The sequence below is a fragment of the Melospiza melodia genome, chromosome 11 (genome assembly GCF_035770615.1).
Source record: "Melospiza melodia melodia isolate bMelMel2 chromosome 11, bMelMel2.pri, whole genome shotgun sequence".
Lineage (NCBI taxonomy): Eukaryota > Metazoa > Chordata > Aves > Passeriformes > Passerellidae > Melospiza > Melospiza melodia.
Window position 1 is genome coordinate 22,619,921 of NC_086204.1, and position 14,427 is coordinate 22,634,347.

The 14,427-nt window shown below is 40.7% G+C and overlaps 1 protein-coding gene across 11 annotated transcripts in view; it reads left to right on the top strand.

Annotated features, from left to right (window-relative positions):
* Positions 1–14,427, top strand: part of MAST2 (microtubule associated serine/threonine kinase 2) — a 184,932-nt gene that overhangs the window by 69,791 nt on the left and 100,714 nt on the right. For all 11 annotated transcript variants that reach the window (XM_063166009.1, XM_063166012.1, XM_063166010.1 and 8 more), the window contains one exon: positions 11,330–11,361. In XM_063166009.1, the coding sequence (XP_063022079.1) occupies positions 11,330–11,361 (32 nt within the window). The remainder of the gene's footprint in view (positions 1–11,329; positions 11,362–14,427) is intronic.

The following is a 14,427-nucleotide window of genomic DNA, read 5'->3' on the forward strand; positions in this document are numbered from 1 at the left end:
TACCTTAAAACCTCACTTTGAAGCCAACAGCTGAATTAAAAAAAAAAAAAAACAAACCCTTGCAGTTTCTTCTAAAAGGAGTAGAGGATGAAGAGCAATGCGCAGCAGAGAAATTACAGTGCAGACAGTCCTCAGTACCTGCAAGGCTTTTCCTGGTGATGAAGTCAGTGCTTGTTCTAATTTGAAGTATGGTAAAGGACAGAAGGCAGAAGTTTTAGATATTGATTAGTATCTTTTGTCTTGATATCTTCAGGAGAGTCCATATTTATAATTTAAATGCAACAGAAAGAGAATCCTTGCCAGAACATGTCCTTGTAATAGAATCAGCTGTTTCTGTCAGCCCATTACAGAGCACAGTAATCGCCCATCAGAGTTAAAAGTCATTAGGCACAGTCTGCACTTTCTCAAATCTGTGCTTTGGGAGTGAGTGCCTGGATTTTACCACTGCTTTAATTGGGGATGAATTTTCCTTTACTCTGAAACAGATCTCTTGGCACTGAGTAAACCTGAATTATCCAACTATATTAAATGTTCATTAATAAATCTGTAAAAGATGCTTCCATGTATCCCATGCTTTTTCATAGGAGAAATCTGAGTGATCCAAAAACTTCAGTTCTCTTGACATTTGCAGAATTTATGATGTAACTGTAGGACAGAGTTGGATGTGGTTATTTAAAAATGTGCCCAGGGATGAGGTTGGTCAGTGTCTGTGGTTCCCAGCTCACCTGTCTTTCATTTTGAAAGCAATAAATGCTGCTTTTGTGAGATATGTTCTGTCTCTTCTAAGCCTGCAGTTGTTCTTACCTACACGAGTAGAAAACTTTCCCCACATTGGGTTTGTTCTGTAAATGAATGCTGGTTTTTACCTAGAACCACTTTGCAGTTTCTTATTTTATATTCCATCTTAGAGCATTGTCACACTGTTGAACCCTTGAAGTTAATATAAGATTGTGATTTTAAAATTAGAGTTCAGTTGGTGATTATTACAGTTCTATCTCGCTGAAGTGGAGAGGACAATTTAATTACTTTTTTCTAATATATTTTTTTTTGTCTTTATGATTAATTTAAATATGCCTAAGCAGAAAAAGCCCCACCAACAAGTCTGAAAGTATGCATGAAAGATGATAGGAAAGCATGTTCCAATTTAATGTTTGGTTTTCACTGAAATGATTGTTTTTCAGAACTAATAATAAAAAGTTGTGGTATAAAGGCTTTGTGTTATAACTGAAATAAGTCATGCTAGGTGTGTAACCACCTTATATATCCAGGGGGTGAATATTCTTCCTATACAGATAATATGTGTAAATGTCAAATAACTGTGGCTTTTGCTTTTGGTGAAAAAATTATTTATTTTTGAGGAATGAAGCAACAGAGCCCTTTCTTTCATCACTTTTGTCAAGGGTTTATGCTCCAGTGTGGAGCCCAGCAGGCATAAGCAATATCCGAGGCTATTCACTTCTGAGGGCAGAAAGAGAAGTTAAAATTCTCTAGTTTGCTTACAGAGGTGTAAATACTGTCTGGCTCTGATTATTCCAAGTTTTCACATGGTGCTCAGCATGTGGATTTCTTCATTAAGCGGATGATGTCTGTAACTATTCCTTTGCAGGAAATGCTCAGCGCACCCTGTCTGTCCCTCCTTCCGTGGTTTTGTGAGAAGCAGTGATTTGAGAGGGGTAGGCTGAAGTGCCTCATGTAGCTTAGCTAAGCAGTGGAAAATTACATCTGCTTGTTCTGTAAATAATGTCCAGTCAGAGCAGATGTAATTAACTACTGAACTTAATGGATGCCACGTGAGGTTACAGATGCTATCAGTCATAAACTAGATGAAGGCAAGGGAGCTTTATTTGCTTGGAAATCCTTTTAGGACTAATTACTAAATATCTTTAAAATTGATTGCTTATGCTTTCAATTTCTGAGAGTGTTTTCCCATATCTATATGGAATGGATTTGATGCAGCTTTAAGGAGGGATGGGAGACACCTTTATTGTTGAGGCTTTTTGAGGAACTAAAAGGTTTCTCTTCCCTGGGACTTTCTCCCAGAGCTTTACTGTCAGGAAACTTGATGTTATTTTAGGGCTGGCCAAGCTCTCCAGCTGTCTGGCAGCACTGGCCTGACACATGTTTCTTTTTGTCTAAATTAATTGAGAAATAGACAATTGTAAAGATAAAATTCTATTGGTGTGTCACAAGTCTTAGCCTAACATTGACAGAGCAATTGGAGACATGGGCAGTGCCTCTCAAAAACAACTACCAAATTTCATTTCTGCCTGTTTGCTTTCAAAGACTTCACAACTGGGGAGTCAGTGAGAAACCAGCCTGACAGACTTTGGGCTGGTGGGAGAGATCTGCTGCTGACATTAACACTGAACTGACCATGTGCCTTTTGTTCCTTCAACTATGGTATTGAAGAATGTCCAATTTATTTTAATTCAATATAGTACCAATGTATCTCAATATAATTTTAGGGGCAACCTTTGATTTTTGTTCATGGTCTGTATTAACAGTGCACTGAATGAATATGAGCTGATGAGCCAGGGCTGGAGTTTTCATGAGATGCTCATTGTTTTATATAGATTTTTGTAGGATAAACCAGAAAGGTTCTTGTGGAATCCTTTTGTTAGGCTTGATCATTCAGTTTTAAAGAGATATTTAAAGAGTTTTAAGAATCAAATTGGTTGTCAGGTGGCCTTGATGACAGTTAATTTGTCTAGAAACAGCCTGTTAAGGAGTAGATGTGTGTATAGTAGAAATATCAACTGACTTGATCATAGATTAATATTAGTATGAGCTACAAGGGAGAGAATAACACTGGATTTGTTTATTTGTAATGCTCTTGGCATTTTTAGCAGCTGTGACTGTTTCCTTGTGACCATTGCATGCCCAGTCTTGAAGGAATTTTTGGTGCAAGTCAAGACAGAGTAATTTTAAGAGTGGTTTCTAACAATAGCATTACAGCTGGAGCTCTGTACAGCTCTGAGATGAGAATCTTCCCTGCATTTTCTACATTTTTGCAGAATGTGACCTTTTGACTTAAATTTCTGAAACTGGCGCCGTCTGGCAAAATGGAAGAGAATTTTGAACAGTTGCTCCCATTATTGGGATGAGTGTTCAGTGCTGGGCAGGCTCTTTCACCCATCAGGAATCTGCTTCATGGCCTTGTAAAACTAGAATTAAGTAATGAGAAAGATTAATGAGCTGTCTAAGCTGTGTGCTTTATTACTCTCAGTATTCCTTTGCCTTTAGGCTAATTTGTGCAAAAATATATAAGGACGATTTGGAGCATTTTTTATTTGTGTTATTTCTCAGGTTTTAAAGTATTACCTTTTATTTACAGAGGACTACCATGTGTCTCACTTTTTATTTTGTTGCTACACACACACACACACACACACACATTTTGGGTTGCTGCTGTTGTTTAATTTGGGGAATAAGTCATCATAATGATCTTCCAGAGCTGCTGCTGTTGCAATTTATGGATTGTCTGTTAGGAGAGTAAATTCATAGTTTTTCTTCTGCTCTGCTGGTTTTTTTCTATGCTTCTGCATCACATTTAGGACTCTGGGTTAAAAATTCAAGCTGTAATATTTAAATTTCCTTTTTCCTGCTAGTGAAATTGCACCTTAAAAACATTGTCTCTTATGTGCTCTGTAACATTTAAAAGTAAGTTTGGTAAGTGTACTTGAAGAGGGCTGCTTCTATGGTTGGTTTTATTTTTTTAGCCTTGAGGAAAGCAATCAAATTAATAGTAAATTAGTTTGCTGATGTCTAAGTATTGAACAGCTGAGTTTCTGTACCCCTGTTATTGTGACCAGGGCCCTTAGATGTTGTCTTAATTTTCAAAAGCCACTCTTTGTTTAACCACAGCTGAAAAGCTTGGGATCGAATATAAATCTAGGAATTGTCTTTATTATGGGAAGAAAGAGACTTCTGCTTGGCTGAGGGCATGAAATCAGAGTGACCCTGTGCTCCTGGTCCTGAGAAACAGAGATAGGAACGAATCCTGTGGAGGAAATGGAGCTGCAGGACTGCAGTCACTCATGGCTGTGGCTGCTGAGGACGTGTGGGTGCCCCCTGAGCTGTGGAAAAGCTGTGCCTTGTCCTGGGGCTGGTCCCTTCATCCCTTGGGAATGTGGTTTGCATCCCTTGTTTTTATTGCCATTTGCCAGTCATGACGTGTGGTTTCAGTCCTGTTTGTTGCCATGAGCAGTGGTCCATGCTGTGTGCTGAGTAATGTTGTATTTTGGGCTGGAAAACATGATGTAATGTACAAAATATGGAGCAGACACTCCAGCTTACTAAAATACATATAGATATAGTGTATATATATACACACAGGAGTGGGCACTGAAAATATTCTGAGGAAAGTGTGAATTCTTGCCTGTTTTGAGATGTATTCTGGAATTATTTTAGGTCAAGTAGCCAAAATCCATAATCTTATGGAAAGCCCTGAGGTTAAGTGATATGAAGGGTTAGTGGGAAGCTCCTGGTGACATATATTCTTGACAGGTTAATGCACAGATGTGACCTGGATCCTTAGCTTTGCTTACCAAAGAATAAGTTTCTGTTGCCCATTCAGAAGGGCGGATGGGGGAGGGAAAATAATTTGCTGTGTTTGAGAATTTTACTTGAAGTTTAAAGAGCTTTTAGCTTTATTTCCTTCTGCAGTAACTCTAATTTGAAATAAATCCAAAGGCTTTTTATTTTGCTGACTAGTAAGGGATTTCTAAGCTGAAGAGAAAAGAAAGACTGGAAGATCTAAAAGCATGAAATGCATCATTGGCTGATTTGTGACCTGTGGGTCGAAAGACTGATATACACTGAATATTTAGAGAAGTAGGGCTGCCTGTTAGTTAAACAGCTGAGAGTTTTTTCCCCATTTGGTTTTATATGTTAGTTGCAAGTGGTATTTTTATTGTCATGCAGCTTCTGCTGAGGTAGAAAATGAATCAAAACAATAACTTTCTTTTGCTTTGAACTTGTAGCATGTTTAGGGTAGCACTGAGTGAACAGATACCCTATGGACTATTCTGGTGTCCCACACATTTTTCTGGAGGCTGTGGCCCTTTGCTGCCATGAAGTGAGATTTCTTAGGAAAGGGTGGTTCCAGGCAGTTTGTGTGGCACTGGGAATATGGGGGGATGCCCTGGGACTAAGATATCCATGGCATTTTAGAATTTGTGTGATGGCAGACATAAATTCAGTAGAGTGCAGAGAAAGGTCTGGGAATTAAATCCATGCCCTCTGAATATTTTGAATGGTATTGGCAAGAGGCTGGGTATTCGTTTTCTGTATTTTAAGTATCTCTGTAGCTAAGCAGATGAGCTAACAGTATGATCCTGAATTTAGTTTCTAGAAAGTCAGTAAATTACAGAAAATATCTGCAGCATATTCCGTAGGTTCATCTGACCTTCAGTACAGATACAGTTTCAGTGTTGCTGTTTAAAATTCTTCACTGATGAGTTTGGGAAACAAGTTCAGATGTAATCATTTCTAGACAGAGAAATTGAGAAGTGCTGTTTTTAATAACCATTTACAGTGATATGGTGAAAAGAAGGAAATTATTTTTCCTGACAGATTCTGATAGCAGAAAGAAAAGCTTAGCATGGGGCATTTTTTTTTTCTTAATCACCATGAAAATTTCTTTCCTGTTAATCTGATGGATGGATTACAGTTTGTCCTTGCACGGCCAGGTTGTACTTTCCATCAGAATTGGAGATTCCAACCCTCATTATATCATTTCTGTAATGCAAATGGTTATGTATAGAGGGAGATTTAATTAATCCCCTGCTGGTTGGTAGTATACCCTAAAGCAAACATAGTCAGCAAAGAAAAAAAAATAAAACAAGAGTGCATGGTACCAGGTCACTGACTGTCAGTGGAATTTCATCATCTGTGAAATATTAACTTATTAACCGAAATGTATTTACTCTTATAGCTGTAAAAATATTTGTCTATTGTCCCAACTGGTATGATAGTGAGTACCTTGCAAGGGAGCCAAGGTCAAAAGCAATCTCAGGAATCATGCTGTCTGCTCTGGCAAAAATATGGAACATCCTGTGTGGTGATGGTTCTCATTTTAATTTGCAAGGACTCCATTTAAGCTGCCATCAGTGCAGGCTCCAGCATCCAACTTTGCCTGTGGGTCTGTGCCATATGTGCAGATACATATTCAAGGACAAATTACAAGACTGAGAGAAAGTGACAAATTTGAGTGATGGGTTCCTGTTTTTTCACACTTTTGTAACATAACGGATCTGCTGGAACGATGTGGGCTGTATTGTAGGTCAGTGAACAAATAAATTTACAGACTTTATTTCCTCTCCATATTGTGTGCACACACCTATGCAAAAAGCCAGCACTCTTCCTGCTGCCTGAAACATTCCTGTTTTCAGAAGCAGTTTCTGTATATAAAAAAACCACAACTGAATAAATGTTTCAGTATCTATGTACTAAACAATGTATTTTACAAACAAAAATCATCTTTCAAATGACTGGTATTTTTTCTCTTTAGCCTCCTTGCTGCCTGTAAAATGAGAATTGAGTCTTATTGTGAAACCTCTTCTGTAGCACGATATGGTGTCCGACTGATTTTATAGCCTCATGATTGAGGTGATGAACTTAAGATAAAAGGAATTATAAGGAACTCTTTTGAAGGCTGATATTTGAATCAGCTTTTTATAAATTCTGCGATGCTGATTTTCTTTCCCAAGGTTCCTTTTTAACTGCTCATCTGAAAATCTGCTACTTCTTTTGTCTTGTAGAGATCAAGTTGCATGTTTAATAATTATGCCCTGAAATGTGGAACTGGTACAAAAAATTAACTTTCAGAACAGTCTGTTCTTGTCATTTGGGTACTGCAAGATTTAATACACTCCTTATTTTTTAGGATCTGTGAAAGTAGTTCTTTATTTCCACTTCTGAAAGTTCTTTGTGAATAATGTGCACCAATATTTTATGGTGTTCTTATGCTATTTAGCACTTCATATAAATCAAGTATAAATGTAAGCCTCTGTTTGGAGGGTTATATTGTTGACCTAGAGAGCAGGTGGCATGGAGCTGGCTGGAGTAATAATGGTAATATAAATATAGCTGCTGGCAGCACAAGTGCTCAGGGAGGCAGATGTGCTGTTGGGAGGGGCAGTTTGGAATCTTGCAGGTTCCTGTGTTGTTCTCATCAGAAGGGTGGTCTTTAATGAAAAATGTCCTTCAGGATAAACTAGCATATTGAAAGGATTACAGCTGCACCCTTTAAATAGTGTTTCAGGCCAAGGAATCACAGCTCAGCACTCTTTTATTAGTTATCTCACCTCTTAAAATGTGATTTATTTTTTCAGGATACATGGAAATGTAATGCCAAACTCCTTTGTGGTGTGGGTGGAAACCAGTTAAATCACACCACCTACCTCATAATTTACTAACTAAAACATTTAATCTCTACTATAAGTGGTACTATATATGATTCTGAGTAGCTTTAACCTTTATAGAGTGCTTGTGAAATGCTGTTGGACTTACATTTTTCATAATTATTGAATCACTGCTTTTGTAGTGCTGCTCCATGGGTTTGAAACCACCCTGTCATTATAAGATACAAACTCTCTGTTGGTTCATTGCACTCACTGAAGTGTTGAGCTGTCTTAAGACCCAGCTGAGTCTCAACCCTGCGAGTGTATCCCCATCTCTGGGGGGCATTTTCATTGTCCCCTTGATCCCCTGGAGATCTGCAGTTTTCTCCTGGCAGTGGCATCCTCAAAAAGGAAATAGTGTAGCAGTGGTCTGCAGTCTGCTCCCTCCTTTCCATCCCCAGATGTTTTCTCTCTGGGGTGTAACTTCTTCACACACAAACTCTGGTGATCTGGGAAAGCAAATCTCATCATTACACTGCTCGTGGTTGTGTAATGTCCAGCTCTGGTGCTTTTGCCTTGGCCCATTTTGGGGGATTTTAGGGGCTGTTACCAGCTCTGGAGAGGCAGAGAGCTTGGAGAGTTCATTGTCATTTCTCCAGAGGCCAGGGAAAGTGCTGCTGAGGCCAGGACATGGTGGGCTGTGTGGCTGTTAGGGTTTGTGAAGGGGATTTTAAGGCTGACATGAACTGAGGCATAGTGGAACAACAGGTATAAAAATTGATTGTTTTGATTGTGCTCTTTGTTGTCAAGACCACAGTGGTATTAAATGGGAACTGCTGCCTATTGATTCAACAGCTGCAATGTGTTTGTCAAGGTGGTGGTGCAGAATGAAGACAATTCCTGCATGGATAGGATAATATTTCAATTGCATTGAGATGTCATCTGCCAAGACTTTGTTCCTTCCTTATTTGGAAACTCAGTTTCCAAGAGATGTTTTCAGGAACAAAGCCCCAGGCAGTCCTCCTCCTAACCTTGCATGGATTTTATCCTGAATTTCTTACATTATAGGAAGTATTAAAGGTCATATTGTTTGAGTAAAGCAAGAGTTCTGTAAGGGAAAGGATTTGTCCATTCCTGTTCCTGGGACATGTTTCTTGTGATGTATGTCTGGTAATTACAAGTCACAATTACCAGAGCTGTGCTGCTGCAAGGGAGTGTTCCCTCTTTAAATGACTTTTCAGCTCTAATGACTAGAGCAAAGCTTGTAAAAATGAACCCTAGAAGTTAAAAAACTAGAAGGTAGTTAGATTTAAAGGTCACTGTTTTGCTTTTTCATCCAGTACTATGAAGTTCCAGAGTTTTATACATACATTCTAAACATTTCTGGGGCTTATTGTGTTGGAATCAACAGAAATACATCGTTTCAATAGAAAAAGTGCCTTCTGCCAAGAGGTGCCATCTTCTTTGAAAAGCATAAATTAAATACAGCTGCTCATATGATGAAAGAGATGTATATGCATGTCTAAGTAACACACTATCCAGAGAAGCAGGATAACATATAATACCTATATCTTATCTATTTTTTATTCATTTGCAGTAGCAAAAGCTGTCCTTGCTACATAGGTTTCACAGTTGGAAACTAATTCTTTCTAACAAATGAGAGTGGAAGAAATACCTTTTTTAGAATATAAACCACACAACCTGTTATAGATGCTAATGATTTATTATCTTACGCACTTGAAGTGTTTTGATTAGATCTTGACAAGTTTGTCTGACGACAGGAATTTATTTCTCCATGCTGTAAGCTGTCAGCCTTGATAATTCACACATGGAATTTGCTCGGCACTGTTAAACTGTAATGAAATTTCAAATTATGGAGAACTAATACTTGAAAAGAATAATGGCATGTGAGAGTTATTTATTGACTTCTTTGTTATTAGTGGCTGTAACTTTTTGGTATCTTTGAAAAACTTCAAGCCAAATCCAATGTGTTACTGATCAGACCAGTCAGTGCCTGTCAATAGCATTGTTAGTCATGTCAGTCAGCACAAACACTGTGGCTAAAGATGGAGAAGAGATTACCTTACCAGTGTTATAGATTTGATTTTTTTCCCTATTGATTTTATTTTTTCAATATTCAGTGAAAACACTGAATTTTTTTTTTTTCTTAGAGGGGATGAAAAACATATCCCGTAGATCAGTACCCTGACATCCAGCTGGTGTTGGCCGTGCTGGTGCTTGCTGGGCTCAGCCGAAGCCAATCAGCCGGGGATGAGCCCGGCGCGTGCCGATGTTTTAAGGAGAAAACCTCCAGAATCGGGGCCGGGCCGGCGGCCGCGGCTGCCACCTGGCGGTGTCCGGCGGGAGCGCAGCCCCTGCGGCCGGGCGGGGCCGGGGACTGCGGACAGGGGACAGTGCCCGGGGGGGGGGACAAGGGACAGTGCCGGGGATGGGGACGATGGACAGTGCCGGGGATGGACAGTGCTCCTGGGGATGGACAGTGCCGGGAGGGGACAGTGCCTGGGGGCGGACAGTGCCGGGAATGGACAGTGCCCCTGGGGTGGGACAGTGCCTGGGGATGGACAGTGCCGGGAATGGACAGTGCCGGGGATGGACAGTGCTGGGGATGGACAGTGCCGGGGATGGACAGTGCCGGGGATGGGTAGTGCCGGGGATGGACAGTGCCTGGGGATGGACAGTGCCGGGGATGGACAGTGCCGGGGATGTACAGTGCCCGGGGATGGACAGTGCCGGGGATGGACAGTGCCGGGGATGGACAGTGCTGGGGATGGACAGTGCCTGGGGATGGACAGTGCCGGGGATGGGTAGTGCCGGGGATGTACAGTGCCCGGGGATGGACAGTGCTGGGGATGGACAGTGCTGGGGATGGACAGTGCCGGGGATGGACAGTGCCCCTGGGGTGGGACAGTGCCCGGGGGTAGACAGTGCCTGGGGGGGGACAAGGGACAGTGCCAGGAGATGGACAGTGTCTGGGGGTGGACAGTGCCCCTGGGGTGGGACAGTGCCGGGGATGTACAGTGCCCCTGGGGTGGGACAGTGCCGGGGATGGACAGTGCCGGGGATGGACAGTGCCAGGGGATGGACAGTGCCAAGGGATGGACAGTGCCAGGGGATGGACAGTGCCAGGGGATGGACAGTGCCAGGGGATGGACAGTGCCAAGGGATGGACAGTGCCAAGGGATGGACAGTGCCAAGGGATGGACAGTGCCGGGGATGTACAGTGCCCCTGGGGTGGGACAGTGCCGGGGATGGACAGTGCCGGGGATGGACAGTGCCAGGGATGGACAGTGCCAAGGGATGGACAGTGCCAGGGGATGGACAGTGCCAAGGGATGTGCCGTGTCCGGCAATATCCCCGCCTGGAGATGCCCCCGGGCTATCGTCTGCAATAAAAACGGAAAAATCCCCCGTCTGCCTTTGCTTGTGCTGCTGAAATGCAAAATGCTGCTAAGTGGAAATTGTGTTTGGTCTCAAATTTTTTATGATAATACATAACACAGCTAATGTGTATGTTTAAAAAAAAACCCAAATCGCCCCCAAGTGCACTCTATGGCACAAATTCTTCCTTTTGGTGAGAGTGTGAGACCATACTGCAGCAGCTGCAGGCACACCACGTTCCACACTTCTGGAAGTGGTTCGGTCTGATGCTGATGAGGTATGTAGGACAGAATTAATTACTGCCTTATCTGTGCTCAGGCTTGAATTTCAAAGTTATGTTTGCTCTGTTGAGTACTTATGATTTTTAACTCCAAAGGCAATGATTGTTTAGGCAAAATGAGCGACCTTCATACCCCAGACTGTGCATTCTGAATGTGCAGCAGCAGATCTGTGCAGTTCCACACTGAGCATGCGCTGGAAAATGGCCAGCTCTTTATTCATTCCACCTCAGTTGTTTATTGATAAATAAATCAGTAACATATAATAAAAAGTAAAATTAACTCAAATTTTTTGTTTTTTTTCTTCCAGAAAGAGCTCAGTCTCCCCAGAAGAGGAAGCTTGTAAGTATAATTATTCTTTATTCATACATTGGTTTGTTTTGAACATATATAGCTGTTCAGTTGTGGAAGTAATTTAGATGGGCAGATGCTCTCTTTTCTCTGTTCAACATTTTTGAGAATCTGTCATGGGCTTGGATTTCTGTGAGACTGAAGCCTCTATTCATTTCCTTAAGTGTAGCAGGAAAAGCAGTGGTAGTGTAAGCTTACTTCTAATTACCAGCCTGAGCTGCTCCTGATACCAAAGGAGCTGCAGTGTTGAGTGCTGCCCCTCTGACGTGGCTGAAGGGACTCCAGAGGAGCTGCTGATTGTTTATGTGATATGGACAACTCCGCTCACTGCTCTCCAAACAGTCTGTTGACAGAAGTCTAAGCACACAGCTCCTGGGCCACACAGGCCAGGGGTTTGTGGAGCAGGCAGCCTGACAGAGGTGTCTCAATAAAGTAGTGCATGTCAGGAAATGTAGGCTTTTAAAACTGTCATTTAAACAAACAGCATTTTTTTTTAATGCATTATGATGCTTAAAGAATTTCAGCGAACTAACTTGGTGTTTCAATGGTATTATAAGAGCTTAGCTTCTGCTATGCTTACAGATTTATGGTGGAAGAAATTGCATTATTGATTGCATTATATAAAAGAGAAAGCTTTTGTACTGCCTGCTATTGCATTATGATTTAAAATTGTTTCCCAGAGCTTGTGGACTACAGACATGAAGCTCACAAAAGCTTATAACCTTTCTTCCTCAGGTTTCTGGTTCTAATGAGAAATGATTTTCAGTCTTTCAGTGTAAGCTATCCCCTTTGTAACAGAAACAGTGTTTGGAAAATGCTGTGTAGAGCTTGTGATTCAGGGCTGAACAATAGAGAGGATCAAAAGGTCTTTTTTTAAAAGTGGGGCATGACCAGACCTTTTTGTTTAGTTCATATAACAATGATAAACCAGTCAGGGAGTTATTTAAAGAACATGAAGCACTGACTGGTTTTGGGGTTTTTTTAACCAGTATGCCTCAAAGGCTGGCTTAACGAGATTTGAGAGATTTCTAAGACAGGTGGTGTTCATCATTTGAAGATTATGAAGGTTCTTTGATCAAACAGTGGAGCAGTGAGTTACCACTGAGTTTTTTTGTTGAATGTAATTTTTGCACAAAAGTTTTGGAATTGAAATTGAGGATGCCAGAGATATTCCATCTCATTCCAGCATGGAGGTGGGTGTGACACAAGACTAGTCATGTATTTTCATTTGAGCTGTCTGAGATACAAATGAAGTGCTGCAGATGTGTAATGTTTTAGTTACTGGTAACTAAACCAAATGACTGAATATTTTATTTCTGTATTACTTAACTCCTGCAATTTTCATTACTTCACTTTAGTTTTCTTCCACGAGTGAGTGCCTTTTAAGCTGTCACTATGTGAAGTAATTTAGCAACCTGTGTCAAGAAGATCCAGGCCATAAATTTTAAGCATAAGGTTGCAGCTATTAGTGAGACTAAAGATCTATGAAGAATTGAAATGTCTTAGTTGCCTGTGTTGTCTAGCTGATTATTTGATTGTAGTTTCTGGAATTGCAGATTCTCTATCAAGTCAAGTACCAAGTGTAATCCAGAACCAAATGATGTCTTGTGGTTTGAGAAGTTTTAACTGTTCATGAAGTCAGTGGTGTATTGTGGCTGATATAGATCTGTGTTGATGGTATACTATGAAATGTACAGGTTCACTGAAAAGGCTCTTGTGGAGTTGATCTGCTTGATTTTGCATATGCCAATATCAGAGTGCTTACTTGATTAAAAAAAAATCCACTTTGTTTTTGAATTAGAAACTAGAGAAATTTACATCAAGGGAATAATTATAATATATGTATGTAGTATAAGGTAAAAATATACGTATACTATGTATAAATTTGTTTAACCATTTTGTCAAAAATAATGGCATTTCAACTCTAGGCAGTTCTTAGTTCTTCTGGAGGGTTTTCCTCTGCTGGAATCAACTTAACTGTGAACCTCATAAGCAAAAACAAATTCTGAAAATAAAATTTGTTCTGAAAAGCTGCTGTTGTGCTGTGGCAGATGAGCAGGGACAGCTATGGGTGTAGCCATGTCCTGATTCATTGACTGTCAGTCACTGACTTTTGATCACCGACAGAAGCAGAAGCAGGAATGGACAGGAGGATGAAGTACCTGGCTTGGAGCCAGAAACCCTCAAGAGGTGTATGAATTTCCTTTGCAAACTCCAGCCTTTGTAGCAGTTGAGTAGCAATTGAATTATATACAAAAATCAGCCACTCAGCATTTTTTTGTGTGCTAGTCTGGAGGTTGGGGTGCACTTCTGTCAAAAATCTCCTACTGCTGACTGGTTTGGTGATTGCTTTGCTGGATTGTGAGTTACAAAGGTTTTAGCCTGTGGATCAGCTTGGGTATTTGTCATTGCTGAATGAAAAAGGATGAGCTATTCCTGAAAATGCTTCTAACTTTTTCTTTGTGTGACTCTCAATATTTCATATTTCCTGAGTCAGTATGACTAATCTCTGTTTTATTGCAGGGACTGATTATAAGCAGGGACAAAAAGAGCTGCTGTTCTTATTTGTGCTAAGGAAAAGGAGTGGAGTTACAGTCTCACTGTTTTTGTCAGGAGAACAAGAGAACTTTTGTCACCTAAAGAAGCTCTTGGGTGGGAGCTGAAGAGAATGAATGGTGGGATGGAGCCTGTGAAGTCTGTTGATGAGTGTTGATGACTCTTTCCATATTAGCAGAAGGAAACACAGGCACGCTGTAGGGGATGGCTTTGCACTTGGGTATCTTGCAATCCTAATTTTGAAATAATCAGCACGGAGTGAGCAGACATGTAAAACAGATGGGGGAATTGTATGCAGGGTGACATTAAGAGAAATGCCTGATAATTTAGATACCATTTTGTTGTTAATGTGCTTAAAGTGTTTGTGTTTCTATGGGAGGTTATGTTTAATGCACTAAAGGAGATGATACTCAGCTGAGTTGTAGGCTGCTAAGAGACTGAATAGTTAGAGAACAGGAATAAGTAGTTATATTTTGTCTCTGGTGTGGTTCAATAATCAGA